The 21,954-nt window shown below is 41.9% G+C and overlaps 1 protein-coding gene and 1 pseudogene across 1 annotated transcript; one reads left to right on the top strand and one right to left on the bottom strand.

Moving 5' to 3' along the window:
- The first annotated feature begins 207 nt into the window (after nt 1-207).
- LOC115356765 (calcium-binding mitochondrial carrier protein SCaMC-1-like) lies at nt 208-13,840 on the top strand. The gene is made up of 8 exons (XM_030047993.1): nt 208-336; nt 3,302-3,462; nt 5,373-5,376; nt 9,201-9,347; nt 11,661-11,768; nt 12,243-12,401; nt 13,264-13,412; nt 13,640-13,840. Exons 1-8 carry the CDS (start codon nt 208-210, stop codon nt 13,821-13,823), a joined length of 1,041 nt encoding a protein of 346 aa, XP_029903853.1. The 3' UTR covers nt 13,824-13,840.
- A 779-nt stretch (nt 13,841-14,619) lies between these two features.
- On the bottom strand, nt 14,620-15,393 carry LOC115356773 (transmembrane protein 69-like; annotated as a pseudogene).
- Nucleotides 15,394-21,954: the final 6,561 nt, after the last annotated feature.

The following is a 21,954-nucleotide window of genomic DNA, read 5'->3' as shown; positions in this document are numbered from 1 at the left end:
TCCAGCATCCCAAATAGCTCCTCAGCAGTGGCTCTGCCTTTCACATATTTACAGAACGGCATGTCCTCACTTATTGACATGGCATCTGCGTAACGGACATAACAAATGAAAAGACAATCTCTGCTGATGTCAGTTGCCTCGTCTACTTGCAATGCAAAGCGTCTCTCTTTAATTTTTTCAATTATTTGCTCCTCGAGGTCACCAGAGATGTCGCATATGCGCCGTGCTACTGTGTCATTTGACAGAGGCATGGCCTTCAACTTCGCTGCGCTTGCCTCATCCAGCATTATTGACACCATGTCTATTGCCGCGGGGAGAATAAGTTGCTCGGCTATCGTATGGGGTTTTTTGCACAGGGCAATTTTGTATGCAACTTTGAACTAAGACCAAGATATGAATCATCATACTTTCTTTTCGGTGGTTGACTTTTTGGTTGAATGGCTGTCTTCTCTGGTGTGGCTGGATCACCAACCTTTGTCGCTCTTGTCACAAATCTGTCCATTTTATAATGCTAGTAGAGCACTCTGACGCTAGCTAAAATCACTGCACTATCCCATATTGCCGCGTTGCTCCAAGGAAGTTTTTTTTTTCATTGTTCCACCGCAATTAAAATGCCGACGTCAATCATAATTTTCACAATGTCGTTCCAGGTCACATTCTCATCTCATTCCCCATTCTAATTCTGCTTAAACTAACCAAAGATGGACACAATTATTAACTTGTTTGAGTGTGGTTGTTTTGTGTGAGTGGGAGTTTGATTTCATCTTTAGCGAGTGAGACTAAAATGTATCTGTGGCCATTTAAATAAATAAATAAATAAATAAATAAATAAATAAATAAATGAAGAACTCCCGTTGGTCGCGCCCCACCTGTCACGGGGCGCGCCCCACAGTTTGAGAAACACTGCATTAACTGAACGAAGATTTTGGAAATAAAATGCACATTTCCCGCTAGAAATGTTATCAAAACGCACTTGAATGCATAAGCTATCTTAAAATATTGCATTTTCTACTGAGAATAAAAGGAATGTCCGACATTTATTTTGTTTTCACAGATAGACCAGCCTGCAGCGCATAGGTCACGTGATCACAACTTTCTGGTTCACAATTACGTGGGAAATATAGGAATTATGAGAACAGCCTGCTGCAGCACATCTAGCCGATGGTTACTCGGTGCTCAGCAGTTTTCTCATCAGGCTGGCTTGGATCTCCAGTCCCTCACCAGCAGGGCTCCAGACTAACTTTTTCACAGGTAGCACTGGTGCCACCTAGCTTTTCATTTAGTAGCACCAAAAGAAATTAGGTAGCACCATATTTTTCTTTGTATAGCGTGTTATTAATGCATGACCTTATCATGTTGATGAAATTTAAAGATTAAAAATGACCCAAACTTGTCTGCAAAATATTTTAATTTGAACTTTACGTTTCTCTGCAGCAGCAGTACAAAATAGATCATCTTCTTCATATAAACAAAACATAAAAATGAAAGTAGGGATGTCCCGATCATGTTTTTTTGCCCTCGAGTCCGAATCATTTGATTTTGAATATCTGCCGATACTGAGTCCCAATCCAATACTTCTATAAAACCAGGAAATGATATGTTATTAATGACTGAACAAAAATGACAAGAGGATGCATCAGTAATTATTTCACCTGAGGGTTGACAGAGTACTTTTTACTGTAACAATATGTTAAATTATTATTTGTTTTAACAATGTAAATTACTTATCAAACAGACCCAACAGTTCAGCTACCAATGAATGAGCAGTAGTATGCATGTGATAACATGGTTTGAAAAATAAGACGAAGTGATACCTCTTCTCTGAATAGACAAGCTAAGCCAGTGTGCTGCTGTTAGCCAGTAAAAATAGAGCGGAGTGGCACCTCTTCGCTTTGCTACACAATCTCTGTCAGTGTTCTGTTGCTGCACTGCTGCTGGTGGAAGTGGAAATGGTAGGTCCGCTCCTCTGTTTTTCAGCCTCTCACTCCACTTTAAGGAATCCAGACTTGGTTTGAATATATTTTTAAAAGCCATGATACACGGGCCAGTTTTGTAGACAGTCTAGATGTAAGGATGAAGGGACATATTGCGTGTACACAGATTTGATCCCTTTTGCTAATCCCAATCCCAGTTTAGGGTGATGTTCCCCTTCACTGTTGTTGAAATGAGAGTTTGGCTAAGATGCAAAGTATTGCAAGTGACAAGGAAAACATTAATATGACAATATGACACCTTTTTTTTTTTTTACATTAATACAACACCTGCTAATGTCCAATTTTATGTCAGTGATGCAACAGATTTTAAAGTGCTTTGCAGTGATGCAATTGATTTTACAGTGGGGACATGTCTAATTGTTATGTAATATTTTGGATTAGGCCATGCTGAGTGTCAGGTCCTGCCGGGATTAAAGTTCAAGGTGTACGTGAGCAGTGTGAATTTGAGTTTTCCACCTAAAGCAACATATGTTTCTTTGGTAGTGGCCTAGATGTAGAAGTCAAAAAATGTGTATCTTGTTCATTATTTGTTTAGGTTTCACACGTTCTTGTGGTTACGACCACTACCGGTCATTAACACATGGGTTTGGTTTCACATCATTTACCCGTTCACTTGTATGGCAGGACTGAGACAGAGAGGGTGTGAGCAGGCTCCAGTATTTTCTATTGACTGTCATATTATATTGGGTAATATTTAGTCAAATATTAAATGTTAATATTCAGTAATTATTCCAGTAGAACAATATGTTTGTCGGTTTCTATGTTTTAATAAATAATCTGTTTAAAACACATGCAGACCAAGCTTATTGATGATTATCACTTCTGTACTGTTATAACACGGTCATCTTTATTACTGATAGAGTATTGTTTTAAGGACTTTATCAGGACTGAAAAGTGTCAACAAAGGTTTTAATAATTAGACCTTCAAGGCAAATCATCATATTGAGGTGGGCTGGAAACATGAAAGGGACAAAATCATCAATAGGAACCCAATAAGCAATAATAATAAGAAGCAGTTTCATCCCCTCATAAAATAGTAAATATGGCTAAATGGAACCATATATCAGAGTAATACCTAATTTGCCAGGCTCTGGCAAAATGAAAATGCGGCTCCACAGATAGAGCCATTTTAGAAAGCCCTCTTTTTGAACACTTGCTGCTCTGTTGCTCCAGCGCTCCATTATAAGATAATTCAAGCTGGTCTGCAATATGTTGCCCTGTATGCAGTTCTCAAATGTGTGTTTGGGTCCTGAAGTATCCTGAACTCTTACTCTGTTTATCCTATTTCATTTATTTTTTGTGCGTAGGTGCTCGACATGGGTGACAGCCTCACCGTTCCAGACGAGTTCACAGAGGAGGAGAAGACGACTGGTGTGTGGTGGAAGCAGCTGACGTCGGGGGCGATGGCGGGCGCCGTGTCGTGCACAGCCACCGCCCCGCTGGACAGAATGAAGGTCTTTATGCAGGCGTGTCTTAATTTGTCTTGGTTGTGTGTTTGCATGTCCCCTGCTGTTGGATGAAAACTTTTCTATCCTTTTGAAGACTCATGCATGTTAAAAAAAAAAAAAGTATGTCAGATATCATGAAACCTGCTCCAAGGCAAGGCAAGGCAAGGCAAGTTTATTTATATAGCACAATTCAACACAAGGTAATTCAAAGTGCTTTACAGAAACATTAAAAGCAACAAGACACAAATTAAAACAATAAAAACAGTCAATAAAAAGGGAAATAAAAATTTAGAATGATAGCAATAATAAAATACAGTAACATAAAATATAAAATAACATAAAATAACAACAGGCTCAGTACACTGCCTGAGCTAGACGGCCAAGGGCCCAGGGCGTGATAGGCCTTATCACCCCTGCGGCTCCTTGCCACCAAAAGGCAATGGGCCAAGGGTCCAGGCCGTGATAGCCTATATCACGCCTGCGACTCCTTGCCACCAGACTAGACAAAATTTGAACCAGCTCTGTCAGAGATTTCAGCTAGTATCTCTTGTCCCTGGCTCTGAACCATCAGGAATTTGGTTGGTCGGGTCTGTTTTTTTTTTTGTTTTTTTTTTTTGTAAGGGACGTCGCCCTTAATAATACATCACACTATTTGCTCTTGAGTCCTTCACTCAGAGTCTTACAGTCCCGCCGGACACAGGTTCCACACTCTGGTCTTATTCAGATCGTGATGAACTCTAAAGATCCATCACAGGACGTCTCCCTTCTAGATCTGAATTCACAGCCTGCTCCCCAGTGTCGAGTCACAGCAGTAGCTGACTCAGACTTCCCGGTCACCCCCCACAGGGATGCCGACAGCCCAACCTCTTAACTCCTTAGACTCTGAAACCTCTCCTATTAGAGATTTCAGCCCGGACTCAGTCCTCAGCCCTGGAATCTCTGACATTTGCTGCTGATTTAACAATAAACCCAAATAAAACAGTTAGGATAAGAAACAAAGTAAGAAAAATAAAAGGCATAAATAAACAGTGCGTAGTTTAAAAGTACGGGCAGTACAATAGGTAGTCCTTGGAGTGCGGAGGAGGCATAAATCAACAGTGTGTAGTTAAAAAGTACAGGCAATACAACAGGCAAGTATTTAATCTAACAGAACGCTTCAGTGAACAGTAGTGTTTTTAGCCCTGATTTAAAGGAGCTGACAGACTGAGCAGACCTCAGATCTACAGGAAGTTTGTTCCATAGGTGAGGAGCATAGTAACTGAATGCTGCCTCACCTTGCTTGGTTCTTGTTCTTGGAACACACAACAAACCAGTTCCAGATGACCTAAGGGGTCTAGATGCATCGTAGGGAACCAGTAGATCAAGCATATATTTTGGTCCGAGACCATTCAGGGCTTTGTAGACCAGCAGTAAGATTTTAAAATCTATCCTTTGACTCACAGGAAGCCAGTGTAGCGATTTAATGACCGGTGTGATATGGTCCAGTTTCCTGGTGTTTGTAAGGACTCTGGCGGCAGCGTTCTGAATCAGCTGCAGCTGTCTGATTGATTTTTTGTTAAGGCCTGTAAATATGCCATTGCAATAGTCCAACCTACTAAAAATGAATGCATGAATAAGTTTTTCCATGTCTTGTTTAGACAGAAACCCCTTAATTCTAGCAATGTTTTTCAGGTGGTAATAGGCAGATTTAGTGATAAACTTTAAATGGCTGTTGAGGTTCAGGTCTGAGTCAATAATAACACCAAGATTTCTGGCTTGATTCGTAGCTGTCAGTGACATAGAGCCAAGGTGAGCGCTGATCTTTGCCCTTTCATTTTTTGGGCCAAAAATTAATACTTCTGTCTTTTCTGGATTTAGCTGGAGAAAATTCTGGCACATCCAGTCATTGATTTGATGAATACAGTTACTCAATGAGAGTAAGGGACTGTAGTCATGTGATGACACTGAGATATAGAGTTGTGTGTCATCGGCATATGTATGATAGGAGATGTTGTGATGTTCCATAATCTGGGCTAGGGGTAGCATATAGATGTTGAATAGAAGTGGTCCAAGAATGGACCCTTGAGGAACCCCACATGTGATTGTGGTTCGCTCAGATTTATGGTTACCAACTGACACAAAAAAGTCCCTATCTCGTAAGTAAGATTTGAACCATTGTAGCACAGTGCCGGTGAGTCCCACCCACTTTTCCAATCTGCTAAGTAGAATATTATGATCAACTGTATCAAATGCAGCACTGAGATCTAGTAATACCAGGACAGAGGATTTGCATGCATCAGTATTCTGATGAATATCATTTAAGACTTTGATAAGTACAGTCTCAGTGCTGTGGTGTGGCCGAAATCCAGATTGAAATCTGTTAAAAAGATTGTTTTGCATCATAAAAGTATGGATTTGCTGGAAGACAACCCTTTCAATGATTTTCCCCAAAAATGGCAGATTTGATATTGGCCTATAGTTACTAATTGTTGTGGCATCCAGATTTGATTTTTTTAGAAGAGGTTTTATTACTGCAGTTTTCAAGGCCTGGGGAAACTGGCCTGCTTTAAGAGAAGTATTTATTATCTGCAGTACATCCGGAGCTATGCAGTAAAAAATGGTTTTAAAAAAGTTTGAAGGCAGAATATCAAGGCAGCATGTTGTGGGCTTTAATTTTGAAACCGTTTCTGTTAGAGTTGTGTAATCAAGGAGGCTAAAATGTCCTAGATTAACCGGAGGACAGGAAGGCACAAGTGTTATCATTCCTGAGCTGGAACTGCACACTGCCTGTCTTATCTGCAATATTTTGTTTGTGAAGAAGGCTGCAAAGTCATTACATGACTTGTTGGACAGAAGTTCAGGAGGGAGTGATGCTGTGGGGTTGGTCAGTCTGTCCACAACAGAAAAAAGTGTGCGGGCATTATTACTGTTTCTATTGATAATCTCTGAGAAATATGATTGCCTTGCATTCTTCAGTTCCTGGTTATAGTTGCGAAGACTCTCTTTATAAATGTCGTAATGTACCTGGAGTTTGTTTTTTCGCCACCTGCTTTCAGCTTGTCGACATAATCTTTTGTGTTCCTTAACCAGTGTGGCGTTTCTCCAGGGTGCCTTTTTTCTTCCTGACAGAACTTTGGTCTTAATTGGGGCGATGGAATCAATAACAGTCATAATGTTGGAGCTAAAACTGTTTACAAGGTCATCAACTAGAGCTGAGGGCAGGGTTGGTGATGGTGTAAAACCCTGGGTGAATAATGCACAGGTGTTATCATTTATGTAACGCTTTCTGATCACCTCTGCTTCACTTTTCATATTATTAGCAGAGGTGGTCATTTTGAACGAAACACAGTAATGGTCAGATAAAGCGACATCGTTCACCACAATCTCATAGATATTAAGACCTTTGGAAATAATTAGATCTAATATGTGCCCTCTGTTATGTGTTGATTCTGTGACATGCTGAGAAAGCCCAAAGTTATCCAGGATATTTAACAGTTCCTTAGCACACCCATCTGTAAGGTTATCAACATGAATGTTAAAATCTCCCACTAAAAGAACACAGTCAAAATCCATGCACACAATAGACAGCAATTTTGCAAACTCATCAGAAAACCTTGCATTATATTTGGGCGGTCTGTAGATGGTCACTAAAATTGCTCGACAGGGGGATTTTAACTGAGTGGCAACATATTCAAAGGAGTCAAACTGACCATAAAACATTTGCCTACACTGGAAGCTGTCCTTGAACAGAGTGGCAACTCCGCCTCCTCTCTTGTGTATTCTCGCTTCACTAAAGAAACTAAAATTTGGAGGGGCTGTCTCAATCAAAACTGCGGCACTATTTTCCTGACCTAGCCACGTTTCAGTTAGAAACATAAAATCAAGTTTGTGCTTGTTAATGAAATCATTGACTATGAAGGATTTACCAGCCAGAGACCTGATATTTAGAAGTGCTAATTGTGAAATGTTATCTGGCCTATGTTTAGAGACAGACTGTGACTGACATGAGATACATATCAGATTTGATGGGTTGGCCGTCCTTGATTTCCTGCAAGTGTTTTTATTTTTGCCATGCCGCCGGCTGTGTGAAATTGCCGGCATAAGGGGGAAAGCGGCATGGTGACTGTCCTATCTCTTCTTTTCTTGACATTCTGGCTGGGACAAAGACAATCTCTGCAGGCTTCTTGTAATGTGGAGGACAGAGTCGCAGGCCGTGACGTCATCATTATGGGAGGCGGTTGTTGTTGTGGGAGCAGTAACTGTCTCTCTGGCTGCTCCCTGTGTGCTGACCTTCCTGCTTATCAGTGCATATATGTTCTGATAAGACGACTCGATGGTGTGGTGTATGTTGGACCCAAGATGTCTGGAGCCAAGGTTGTTTGGTTGAATCCCGTCTGGCATGAAGCGGCTTTTTATGTTCCAAAAAATATTAAAATTGTCAATAAATCCAACCTGTTGCTCGAGACAGGCTGATGACAGCCATGTGCTTAAGCCAAGGAGTCTGCTGAAGGACTCGCAACCTCTGCCGAGTGTTGGGATAGGTCCAGAGATGAAAGACACTCCTGAGTGAAGTTTTTTAAGTGTTTCCAATAAAAACAAAAAGTCTTTCTTTAGGGTCTCAGACCCAGATTTATTCTTGAGGATGTCAAATGAGCCAGCATGAATAACAATCTTCTTAATATGTGGCCGTGTAGACATGATGTCAGGTAGCATAGCTGCCACTTCTCTGACTGATGTGTTATTCACAGTTAGATTTTCAGTCCTGGCCATTTCCACCTGCCTCGTTATAGAATCCCCAAGCAGAATAGTGTCTATCTTCTTAGCTTTGTTTTTAGCGGATTGCTCTCTGGCTCTCGGCCTGGCACTGGCTTTTGATCCACTAACTTTGTTATTGTTCAGTCTCATAGTCTCACCTTTATGAGTTGAGGGACTCTTTTTCCTTCGTCGCTGCTCTGTTTCCGTGGTGTGTGCGGGGGGGGACACAGAGCCGTCCACACGGGGGGCCTGCTGGCTGTCAGCCGGGAGGGGGGCTGCAGGCAGAGGAAGACTCCCGGACTGGGGAGACGTGGGATGGGCTGCATCATCCTTGAGCTCGTCGGAGTCCGGCGCTTCGAGCCGTGATGACAGAGGCTCAAATCTGTTGGAGAGGCTGAGGTGGGATGAGAGACCGAGTGAAGTCCTTTTTTTGCCCCTTACCACCACCTCCGACCATTGCAGCTTACGACGGGGCGTTGAGCTGCTGGGCTCCGGAAGAGAAGAGGCAGGATCCCAGGCCAGTGTGTCCTGAAGAGCAGCTTTTAACGATGAGATCTGTAGAGACTGTTCATGAGCCACGTTCAGGGTGTTTGTCAGCAGCTCAGATTGGGACTTGAGTTCCGCTGAGAGCTTTCGGATGTCTTCTCTGAGGTTGGCAATAATCCTGTCTTTCCTAACGAGTTGGTTTTCATCTGGAGGGCTGGATGTAGCCATCTGCTTAGCAAACCAAGCTAAGTTGCTACAGGCAGTCTGACTGTGACCGAGTAAAGTGGCAAAAATCACTCTTCAATGGCGGTAAAAATGGTAAAAATAAATAAAAGCCCCACAGAAAGTTATGTGGTGATAGAAAATGATTAAAAATGATTAAAAGCTTAAGTAAAGTAAGTAAAGGAGAGAAAAGCAGAGAGCAAAGCAGAGAGCAAAGAGCGGTGCGACTGCACTCCTCCGCACTCCAAGGACTCCACATCACACACTCCTTATAATATTACCTAAAGAACTGCAGATGGTCTCTTTTGAACCTCAGGAGCTGAAACAAAACAAAATCAGCCTGGTTGGTGGTTTCAAGCAAATGTTAAAAGAAGGAGGTCCGACTTCTCTGTGGAGAGGAAATGGCATCAACGTCCTGAAGATAGCCCCTGAGACGGCCATTAAGTTCATGGCCCATGAGCAGGTAAATCCATTTCACTCTTTCAGCGTGAGTGTGACACTGAAAGTCACTAAAACATTATTAAAATTGTTTTTGACTGTTTAGTGGAAGGGAAATCACTGATACAGTGTGCCATTCTGCTTCAGGATCATGCTCTGAAAAATTTCCATTATCAGGAGGGAACATAAATTATTCAGTGTGTGATAGAGCACCTGCAGTGTCGCTGTTTTCACAGCAATTAGAATGGGTGGATGCTAATTACCTACTATACCTGCTACTAGGCCATGAATTAGGGATGGTCCGATCCGATCCACCGGATTGGTATCGGATATCCGATCCATCAGCCCAAGCTATCTCATATATCCTCAACTTCACTTTGTGCGACATGCCGTAACACAGACGAGCTGTCGCCATGGTTGCCATGTGCCTGTGTTTTCGTCACGTGAGCAGAAGCCTGCAGAGCTGTAGTCATGTCCTCCGTTAACTTTACGTTAACGAAAGCGTAACATTTGCAATATGAGTGTCTCAAGGGGTGGTAGCAAAACTGGACGTTTTAACACAACGGACTTAACAAAGCATCTGAAGAAGCATCATGGAAAGGAGTACAGAGACTTTTTACAGGCGAGTGCAAAGAAAAGCGAACCGTTTCACAGAAGGAGGTAACTCAAAGCAGAGAAAGAGGGGTAACTCCAGCCTGTTTCACAGAGTGAGGTAACAGAGGGAGGTAACCAGCTCTCGGTCAGTTACCGCAGTAACAGACTCCATGAAACTAACCTGGTCGGGACCAGGTTTTTCTCATGAAACTCGAGTTTCTCTCTGTGTCCACCCTCTTTCAGCCACACACCGTATTTAACTTCCTCATTCATTCATTCAGTCAGCAGGCGAGTTTTGGCGTGGCGTATTAGTTCTGCCGTCTGTTATTAAAATAATAATAATTAAAAAACAGTCAGTAGGCCTTTATTAGAAGTCCATTAGTAGTTAGGTGGTGTCTTTTTTCACAAACATGGCATGTCCTTTCGATAACGATCCCGTGGATGAAGGTGCAGCGTTACTGCTCAGAGAATTAAATATTCGTCGGGAGATGGTTATAAGACCGCACATAGATGTTTTAGCATTTCCAGACAATTATCTTTTTGAGCGTTACCGTTCCACGTCACCTAAATGAAATAAATTAATAGGCCAGCAGTAATTCAAGCAGTTTTCCCCTGTAATATTATTGATTGCAACGGACTCCATTTAAACTTACACATTGACCCGAGCAGCAATGTTCTCCCACGCCATCTCCCTCTCCTTTGCCACTGCAGCGGTGTTGCACTTTCTTTAAAAAAAATGTTCAAACTCGCTGTATGAATGCATTAAGATTTCCAATTCAATTGGGGTGAAAAATGCAGCCCGGCGCTTCCCCGTTGCCATGGTGACTTGTCTTATAGCTGTTGTTCACGCACTTAACTCCAGGTGAAACTACTCCGAGTTGATGAAACTACCTCAAATGCAAAATTTGCACCAAGTTGCACTTTTATTTAGTGTTGCACAACTTCAGTTGTTGTCACATCTTCCTTCTTTCTTTAGGGGACCAGAATAGTTGTTGTACAGTGAATGTGGTGTTTTTAGATGTCAGTATCAAGCAAATTACAGCCACGTATTATTAACAACTTTTAGAGTGACAAAAAGAATCAGATCGGTATCGGTATCAGCCGATCCTCAAGGCTGCAGTATCGGTATCGGTATCGGATGTGAAAAAGTGGTATCGAGCCATCCCTACCATAAATAGCTATCATCTGAGGGAATGAGAGCTTTTCATCACCTTAGTTGGCTGAGTGTTGCACATTATAAAATGCAAATGTAGAGTCAATAGCATGCACGTATTGGGAGATTGGACTGAAGTTGATTCTTTTGTCCATTGTTTCACAAGTGTTGAACATGCAGGCCAATGAATCAAAAGTTTACAAGGCTCATGTTTCTCACATGTCTTCCAATAGAACAAAATACCAAGTTCAACTGTCACAATTAAAGTGTCACAATACTTTGCTATTGTGTGTATGTGTTACGGTTTTAAGATTATTTGACCAGTGGTTCGTGGTTGGCATGTGCACATTCAAGACACTGACAAATTACCATTAATTATTATCAATCAATCACTCAGTCCATCTATGTATGAACTGTATTCCACAATCTGTATTAAAGCTGCAACAGATTGACCAACAAGCTGATGACTGACCGTTCCATATGACATGAAAGTGCTGGGTTTAACTATATATCATCTCATTGCTAATAATCCTTAGCAGTTTGTCATTCAGACTTGATGCCACGTTCCCTTTCCATTCTGTGTTTTGACAGTATAAGAAGCTGTTGGCCAATGACGCAGGGAAGATCCAGACCCATGAAAGGTTTCTGGCTGGATCTCTGGCTGGAGCCACAGCGCAGACTGCTGTCTACCCCATGGAGGTGAGACGGAGACATTCAAATGGGTGTATCCACATTCATGTGTGTGTGTGTGTGTGTGTGTGTGTGCTGTCCATCTCCGTGTAGTCTCTACTCACCCACCGTCAGTCTGCCCTTTATTTGGAACAACATACAAACACAGCAGCAGTTGTTTTCTGCTAAAAGGATGGCTGTGTTATTTGCCAAATTATTTAAATGCAAATGATAACAGTGCACATTCAGACTATTAGAGGGAGAGACATATTGCAGCTGTGATGATGGAGCCAACCTCTTCATTAGTAAGCCCGAGCTGCTGGCTGCATCAAAGCATCCTCACCGTCTCCTTAGAAAAAGTGATCTGATTTGGACCAGGTTATTTAACCGGCCATTGAAAGTATGTTGCATTGCATTGCATTTTAAGGCGTGCCATAGTCAATCAAATTTGAAGGACTGATGGAACTAGGAACAAGACTCACCTGTGATCTGGTGTCAGTACAGGTGCTGAAAACCAGGCTGAAGACTGGGCAGTACTCCGGCATGTATGACTGTGCCAAGAAAATCCTCAAGAGGGAAGGAGTGAAGGCATTTTACAAGGGCTACGTTCCAAACATGCTGGGCATCATTCCCTACGCTGGAATTGAGCTGACTGTGTATGAGGTACGTGATAGTCACTGGAGTGAAAAACTGGACCTCACCAGAAACATTTTCATTAGTATTTCATTAGTAGTGTGTTATGGGGAGAGTTTCAGGGCTCTAGTTGCGCAGACCTGGTGAGGCGGGGGCATAGCGCAGATGCGCTTCGCCAACTGGGTGTGGCCAGGCGGATTTTCCAAGTTTGGCACGCCGTTCTCGGTTCTCAAGTACTCCGCCATCCCTCCTACCGGCGCGAGGGAGGAGAGAAGGTGTGGAGTGGGTTTGACACAGCCGATTCACATTTAACAAATAAAATGAGCCCCTGTCCTCGCCTTTAAAATGCGCTGACAAGGAGGTCTACCAAAAGGAGGTCACCAAAACCTCACAGGCAGGCTTCCGGAATGTAAGGCACATGAACAATGCAATAAATACCGAAAAAAACACTATTCAATGCTACGATCACAATCAGCACATACATATATCTGCATATCAACTGTCCCGTCACAACTGATGTCAGATCAAAGGAGATTGGCACCGTTTGTGCTGATCGTGAGGTTTTGGTAATTTTCGCCAGTCAGCCAAACTTCGACTGCACCGGCCCCGCTGCGCCTTGCGCTGAAAGTAGACGTGGTTTCAGATGGCGAGCTTTTGGCGCACCTCGGCAAAGCCTTTTGGCACGAAACTGTCACTGCGCCAAGCCGAATCTGTCGACACCTCCCCCTGCTGCAACGCCACTCCCATCTCGGTGCACATCGGACTGCGAAACTGCTTTTATTGTACTTTTTTAGTGTACTTTGTATCCGTGTGCTCAGGTGATTCGGTTAATGTGGCTGTGACTTACATGGAGCTAACCTCTCACTCATGTCTCTGCCCATCCCGTCACCAGAGCTTGAAGAACTTCTGGCTGTCCCACTATGCCAAAGACACGGCCAACCCTGGAAGTTTTGTGCTGCTGGGCTGCGGTACCATCTCCAGCACCTGCGGCCAGCTGGCCAGCTACCCTCTGGCTCTGGTCCGCACCAGGATGCAGACGCAAGTTAGGGACACCCTGAGCTCCCCTCAGGCCAACAGAGGTTTTTCACAGCAGCCATTTTAACATGGCATAACAGCAAACACGGGAGTTACAAATGTGATTGTTGTTACATTTAAGAGTAACAAACCCCAAACCCAAATCAGTAAAATCCCACGTATAACATTGACAAGCAGGGAATAGCTCAAACATGTTGAACAATCTCACTGATTTTTCACTGCCTGTTTTCCCCAGCATCTGTTGAAGGCTCGGAGCAGCTGCCAATGGGCCGTTTGGTGAAGAAGATTTTGGAAAAGGAAGGCTTCTTTGGACTCTACCGTGGCATCCTGCTCAACCTCATGAAAGTCATAGCAGCAGTCAGCATTAGCTACGTGGTATATGAGTACATGTGCTCTGGCCTGGGTATTCAGAAGTAGGGATGGAGTCATGTCTGGATGTGTGTATCTGTGAGTTTGTCATGCCATGAAAATTATGTTTTGTTTTGTTAGGTTTTGTTCTTGTGTCTTGTCTCGTGACTTCCTGTTTTATTTTGACATCCCACTCTCCTCTTGTGTCAGGTCACTTGCCCTTCCCCTTGTGTGTTTCCCTCTAGTCTGATTGTCTGCCACGCCCTGATTGTTTCCACCTGTTCCCCATTACCTTGTGTGTATATATAGTCCGTGTTTCCCTTTGTCCTGTGCGAGTTCGTCCTGCTTCGTCTTGTTTGGTCCTGCTTTGTTCTGCCACGTTCATGTTCCTTGTCACGTCACGTCAAGCCAGGTTTTGTATTTCCTTTGCTACTTTGTTTTGTCATAGTTTTGTTCTCTTGTTTCTTTGATACTTTTGTCATAGTATATTTCTGTTGTCACTTTGTATTGATATTTAAGTTGTTACTTTTCTAATTAAAGAATTAAGTTTAACCCTCGTTTGAGTCGTGCGATTGGGTTCTATCCTCGTAGTATTAGTTTTGACAGAGTTTGCATGAGGATGTTCACCAATGTTATTTCAAAAACATTTCCATTGTAATGTATCGGGGGATTTGGTCTGTAAAGACCTCTTTTTTTTAACAGTAAGTCACCTATACTGTTCTCACATGCATGAAAAAGTTAGAATAAACTCATTCCTCCAAACGTTCCTCCAATGAACAGGCCATGTGTTGTACTTGGCAGGAATTTACTGGAGAAAAGGTAAAACTGCAACAAACAAATTATACGGATAATGAGGCATTTGGCTCCTGTCCACTGTGATTTTTTAAAAATATTTTTTTTAAAAATAGATTTCCTTCATTCCTTTTCATCTGAGAAAATCCTTTTCTCTGGGAAGGATCCATTCATTCTGAGTGTGGCAGCTATGGAGAAAACAGCCACGACAGTCAGGAGGGCGCGCAGGGCCTTGAACCAGCTGGGGTAGGTGGGCAGGAGAGCGAGGTCATAGTGCAGCCAGATTCCCAGTCCCATGATGACCAACATGGCTGCCGTGGTGATGTTGTCCCCAAACAGCACGGCCACCCACACTAATTGGGAGGGAACCACGCCATTGGCCAGGTTTATCCAATCAGGTTTGGCTGGGCTGCTCTCAGGAAGTGCAAATCCTCAGTGTGCTCCACCCAGGAAGGACCAGTTGGAGGCGCCGTAGGCCAACTGAGCATAGGCCAGCTCTGGGAAGTAGATCTCAGTCACTCCCATGAGCAGAGGAGGGGAGACGAAAGGGACGAGCCCGTCAAGACCCAGGTACAGCGCCGGTTTGGGGCTCTTCCTCAAGTCCCTCATGTCATAGCGGAGCAGGTCCAGTTCCCTGGGAGGAGGCTCCGGCTGCTCCCGCCTCTTCAGCCTGGCAGCAGAGGTATGGAGGTGCTGGATCCTCGCCGAACGAGCAGCAGCATGAGGCCGGGTCCTCTGGAGGAGCTCAGGTCTCACTAAACGACAGACAGCAGGAGTCTGGCTCTTTGTTGATCCAGCCTCTCTTTCTTTAAAGCGTAAAGTGGCTGCTGAGACCCTGCAGGCCTGCAGAGACCAACATGAGAGGCTCCAGTCAGGGCCGAGATCAAGGAGCTTTGTGGAGGAATGGCCCAATGGCACACCTGAGACAGAAACATTCAAACAAAAAACAAAAAAAGATGGCGGCGCCCTGCGGCACGCTGTCTGACTGACTGAAAACTGACTGAAAACAAAATCTAAATTCTAAATCTAACAACAAAAATCTAACAGAGAACAAAGGACAAAATGCCACCAAAGAAAAACGTGCAAGCGCAAAAGACGATGGAGGACAATATAGAAGAAATCAAGCATGCGCTCAACTTTGTGACGGAGGAGCTGAGTAAAGTGAGTAAGCAGCAAGCCTCACTCTTTGATTTAATGAATGAAATCAAAACTCTGAAGAACATTGTCAGAGAGAGAGACAAAACAATCTTCGAATTGGAACAGAGACTAAATGAAGCTGAACAATATACGCGGATGGAGGACGTAATCATAAGTGGATTAAATGTGAAACCGACATCCTACGCCAGAGCGGCTGCAGATGGCAATAGCGTCGGTGAGGACGCGCCGCTGGAAGATCAACAGTCACTAGAAACCCAAGTAATCAATTTCTTAGATTCAAAGGACATCAAGGTTGATCCAACAAGCATTGTAGCTTGCCACACACTTCCGCGGAGGGACCGCAATGCAAAACCAACCATTATTCTTCGCTTTGGGAACAGAAAACATAAAGCTGAACTTTTGAAGCAGGGAAAGAAATTAAAGGGATCAGACGTGTATGTAAATGAGCACTTAACAAAAAAGAATGCCGAGATCGCCAGAGAGGCCCGTGTACTCAGGAAACAAAAGAAAATACGGTCAACCTGGACCAGGAACTGCAGAGTGATGATAAGACTTAATGGGGACACACCAGAGCAAGCCAAGGTACTAACGGTAAGAGACATCAGAGAACTACACCAATACAAATGAAGGGTGGATATGTATATTCCGAGTGAAAAACATTCCTGGGCCATATGGAACAGTATTTTTTTTTTTTTCTTTTTTCTGCTTAATTTACTTTTGGAATGGCTTTTTTTTGTGCATGCAAAAAGGGAACTTATTTTGCCAGATGGAGGAATATTCTCTTTTTTTCTTTCTCTCCTGCAATTTGTTTTCATCAATTACCGGAAATCCACGGAATCTGCGTGAATCATCATGACTATTCTACTCTTATTTATTTTTTCTCTGCATACAATTTTTTTTCTTTTTTCCTTTTTCCCCCAAATGGCTTTCTCTTCATATGCTTGGATTTTTGCTTTTTTCTCTTCTTTTTCTTTTTTGGCTTCCGTTTTTGGCCTGCTCAGTGCAATGGGATTGTTTTGCATTTTGAACTATCTTGACAGACATTGCATGCTCTTGTTACTTGATGCCTAGTAGAAATGGACTCTTGCATGATTACTATGTTTTTGTTTGTTTGTTTGTTTGTGTCTTCTTATATGAGTTTTGCATGACTGTTGTTATATGCATGCCTAGTGAAAGGACTTGTTGCCCTCTCTTTTTGTTGGACTGGACCTTTAGTATTATTTCATATCGGCGGACACTGCATGTCATGGACAAGATGATGCTATTTTTTTGTTTTTTGGGGGGAACAAATTGCTATGTCGACATTACCTGGACAGCTGTTCTTGCTCTCTTGACCTCCTGCATCTTGTGTGTGTGGGAGTGTGTGTGGGTATGTGTGCATGTACATAGGTATGTCTACAAAGGATATGAGAGAATGCTAGCAGTGTGCATGGATGTGAGAGAGAAAGGCTATGTGTATGTGCCAGTGGTGTGTGTAAATGCGAGGGTAGAATGCCATGTGGGTGTGGGTATAGTGTGCACTGATGTGAGTGTGGAAGGTCATGGGAGTGTGCGAGTCTGTAGGGTTGTGAGTGTGACAGACCACGTGAGTGTGCTAGATGTGTGTATAGATGTGATTGAGAATGGATATAAAAGTATGCCAGTAGTAGGTACTTACGTTGGCATGTGTGCAATGACGGGGACATGTAATGTATCAACGTCTAAGCGCTTGGACTGCCACCTATGACAGATCTTGACAAGAGCCCTTCATTCCCATATATGGACATGGATGATGATGAGTTTATTGATGGGGCCAATGTAAGCGATATAAATATTCAACAGTATGAACACTATAGTTTTAATCATTTTGATCATACCGACTATAAATCTTATGAGATTGGTAATGACATAGATCCTGAAAATAATTTCTACAACAATATAAATAACAACTGTCAGTACTACACTGATGAGCAATTTAAAAAGGTTGATATGAAAGAGACATTCTCAATGATACAATTCAACAGTAGGAGTTTGAATAAAAATGTTAGTAAAATAAAGAAATATTTGGCACAATTCAATAAATTCAGTGTCATCGCGATCTCTGAAACCTGGCTCAATGATAAGTGTAACGAAGAGCACTTCGTTACGAGTGACTGACTGTTTTCTTGTAAATATTGCACAACAGGGTTGATATAAAATGCACTTTAACAGACAACGCAATCATGCACTTTAATAATGGCACTTCGCACTTTAGTCTCAACAGTCGCACTTTATTATTGGTTTGCACAGTAACATTTGCACATTGCATATTTGCACATTTTATACCGACTATTTATTGGTTATTTATTGAGTATTTTGCAATTAGATAATTTAACTGTGTAAAACCATGAGTGATGGGTGTCTTCAGGCTTGGGTGGTAGGCAGGGCTTGGCTCCACCTGTGAAAGTAAGATTGAATTAGCCGCTGACACCGCACTTGCGTGTGATCGCCTAATCAAAGTTGATTAGCAGGTGTGTTAGCGACTACACCACTGTGTGGTAAAAAGTGCTGTTAAAGAAAATAAATGTGCAACTGTCTTATTTATAAGTATGCTGTTAAAAAGTTGTCTGTAACCTGTCCTTACCTTGTCAGGTCTGTGTCTGCTCCAGGGTGTTCAGCCAAAGAGTCCCGGGTGGTACGAGCACCGTGTTAAACGTTCTGGGAGGGACCAAGTGGCAGGAAAGGATAGGGGGAGCTGGTATTTGGGTGTATTATTTTTTTTTCTTGTAATGTGGGTTCTTTAGATTTATTTATAGAAATAATTATAGTAGATGAGTAATAGTTAATAGTAGTCATAAAATTATATTTTATATTGTGTATTTATAAGAATTTATTATAGCCTAATTTATTAAGTATACCTGGAAGTAGAAAGCACCCAATTGAGCCTACAGGGACAGAGTATATAAGGCGCCAGTATACCTCTGTCTGTCTGGCTGTGAGGTCTCATTTGCTGATGCTGCCACCTCATATTATTGTATTGTTTCTTTGTGGGGTTTTTTTGGTGAATAAAACACCATTGGAAGATACACCTCTTCGCTGCCTCTCATCATTCACTGCGTTATCCAGCCGCAAATGGTTATCTCTGACAATAAGAAAGAATTTAATGTGGAATTGGAGGGCTATGAATTGTTTACCTCAAACAAAAAAGACAGAACAGGAGGAGTTGCCCTGTATGTGGACAGAGCTTTAATATGTAGTGTGGTACAAAGTATGACATATAACATAGATAACATTTTTGAATGCCTAACAGTTGAAATTGTTCTAGAAAAATGCAAAAATATGGTTATAAGTTGTATATACAGAACACCTGGAACTTGCCTAAACACTTTTATCAACAAATTAGACAATATGCTGAGCAGCCTTAACAACAACGAAGTGCACTTAGCATGTGGTGACTTTAACGTGGATTTACTTAACCCACATGGAAAGAAAAAAATTACAGATTTTGTTGACTCAATGTTCAGCAACAGTCTATTCCCAGTCATTACTAAACCGACCAGAATAACCACAGAGACAGCAACACTAATTGACAATATTTTCATTAATAAAATTGAGAGTCAAGTAACAGCCGGACTATTAATTAATGACACAACTGATCATTTTCCTATCTTTGCCATTTTTCACCATCATCTTAAGATGGAAACCAAAAGTAAAAACAACACAGTAAGGCTAATAAGACATAGAACACCTGAAGCTGTTGCTGCCCTCAAGGTGGACCTTAACAGACAGACCTGGAATGAGGTCTTTGACACAAATGACCCAAATAAATCATATGATGCTTTTTTATCTATACTACTAGAGCTATATAACAAACACTGTCCCTTATGAAAATCGCTAAACAAGCATAGCAACAAGCAGCCAACTCCGTGGATTACTAAAGGAATTGAAAATGCATGCAAAAGGAAAAACACACTCTATAGAAAATTTATTAAACAAAGAACAAAAGATACCGAGACCAGATATAAGACATACAAAAATAAATTGATAAATATTATAAGAGTAAGCAAAAATACGGAAGCGTAGAGCTGCCAGACCAAGAAAATAAAAACCGAGAGGCTCAGTATCACGTAATTACGTAAAAAGTTTATTGTTATAACAATATATTTTCACGTTATAACGTGAAATTATCACGTTATTTCATTATATGATTTTTTCACGTTATAACGTGAAAATATCACGTTATTTCATGATATGCTTTCATGTTATAACATGAAAGTATCAGGTTATTTCGTGATACGACTTTTTCACGTTATAACGTGATAGGTATCACGGTATTTCGTGATACGAATTTTTCACGTTATAACGTGATAGGTATCACGTTATTTCAAGATAGGAAATTTTCAAGTTATAATGTGAAAGTATCACATTATTTCGTGAAACGTGTTTTTGTTTACTGTCTGCTGGCCATCTGTAAATCATGGCTGCTTTACATGATGCCATTAGATCATATTTCATGCTTGGCTTGAGACATGGGGAGATTTTACAGTTATTGGGCTCCGTGGATGACATTCATATAAGCATGCGTACCCTGAGAAGAATTTTGAAAACAATGGGATTATACCGGAGGAAAAACGAGTCGGACCCTCTTGAGGTAGCGTCATTCCTCATTGATCAGCTGGAGGGACACGGCCGGCTGCATGGATACAAGCTCCATCACCTCAACTGCATCCAAGATGGATATGTTGTCACCCAATTTCCTCCGGTATAATCCCATTGTTTTCAAAATTCTTCTCAGGGTACGCATGCTTATATGAATGTCATCCACGGAGCCCAATAACTGTAAAATCTCCCCATGTCTCAAGCCAAGCATGAAATATGATCTAATGGCATCATGTAAAGCAGCCATGATTTACAGATGGCCAGCAGACAGTAAACAAAAACACGTTTCACGAAATAATGTGATACTTTCACGTTATAACGTAAAAATTTCCTATCTTGAAATAACGTGATACCTATCACGTTATAACGTGAAAAATTCGTATCACGAAATAACGTGATACCTATCACGTTATAACGTGAAAAAGTCGTATCACGAAATAACCTGATACTTTCATGTTATAACGTGAAAGCATATCATGAAATAACGTGATATTTTCACATTATAACGTGAAAAAAAATCATATAATGAAATAACGTGATAATTTCACGTTATAACGTGAAAATATATTGTTATAACAATAAACTTTTTACGTAATTACGTGATACTGAGCCTCTCGGTTTTTATTTTCTTGGTCTGGCAGCTCTACGCTTCCGTACAAAAAGGACTATTACCACAAACAATTAGAACAGCATAGAGGAAATATTCAAGCAACATGGAAAACACTAAACACCATAATCAAAAAAGGTACTGGAAAAGGGGAATATCCGAACTACTTTAACAAAGACAACACAACTATAGATAAAACTACAATAATTGCAAATTAATTCAACAATTTTTTTGTTAATGGTGACTTGCTCTTGCGAGCCTTCCCACGCCGGCTAACAGACACAAACCCCGCCGCCTCTGCCGACGAGGCTAAGCTAGTGCTAGAGCTAGCGGGCCGCCTATCAGGCCCGGGACTGAGGCTATCTGGAGTGCCCGTGATGTCTAGAGTATTCCTCGCTGAAAGTAGCTGCTCTAAATCACGGACACGTCTCTCTAGTAGAGACATCCTATCTGAGAAAGAGGAGCAGTCACTGCACACCATCGTTGTCCAAGGCTGGATTTACTGCAGCGACACAGAGCTAACTAAGAGCTAGGCTAACGCTAGTGCTAGTCCATAAGCCAGTAAACAGAGTGCGATTAGCTCCGCTAGTCTATCGACTCTGAAGAAGTAGCAGGGTTATCACAATAGCAAGGTAATCAAGTTATAAAATCTACCAGCTACAGAAGAGACGTAATATGTATGGCTAACGATTAGTTTGAACAGGAGAGAGAGAGAGAGAGAGAACAGGTAGCAGCGACCTTACGAAGCAGGAAACAGCGTCAGGTGCGTCAGGTGCGTCAGGTGCGTCTGCCTCTCCCTGCCTCTCAGGGTTTTGTAGTTCTAATATGTTTTGTCTATTATGTGATGTTGTGATCACTAATTTTTCAATCTTCATTATAGTTTTTGGGTGTGGGAAGAACGCCTGTTTGGTCAGATTTTATTTATTTTTTTCTTAAGATAGTGAAATCATGTTTTTTCCATGTTTTGACACTAGTCAGTGGCGCCCCCTATTGGTTTGCCATCGGGCATGATAGTAGAGGTCAAGA

The sequence above is a fragment of the Myripristis murdjan genome, unplaced genomic scaffold, assembly GCF_902150065.1.
Source record: "Myripristis murdjan unplaced genomic scaffold, fMyrMur1.1, whole genome shotgun sequence".
In the NCBI taxonomy this organism is placed as follows: Eukaryota; Metazoa; Chordata; class Actinopteri; order Holocentriformes; family Holocentridae; genus Myripristis; species Myripristis murdjan.
This window is presented reverse-complemented; position numbering and strand designations above follow the sequence as displayed.

Bases quoted from the DNA above. Each gene is read 5' to 3' on its own strand.
- LOC115356765 (XM_030047993.1), top strand. From the start codon at position 208: ATGTCGCATATGCGCCGTGCTACTGTGTCATTTGACAGAGGCATGGCC. The intron at 337-3,301 runs GTATGGGGTTTT...TTTTGTGCGTAG, and splicing joins GAATAAGTTGCTCGGCTATC to GTGCTCGACATGGGTGACAG. The intron at 13,413-13,639 runs AGTTAGGGACAC...CCTGTTTTCCCC, and splicing joins CGCACCAGGATGCAGACGCA to AGCATCTGTTGAAGGCTCGG.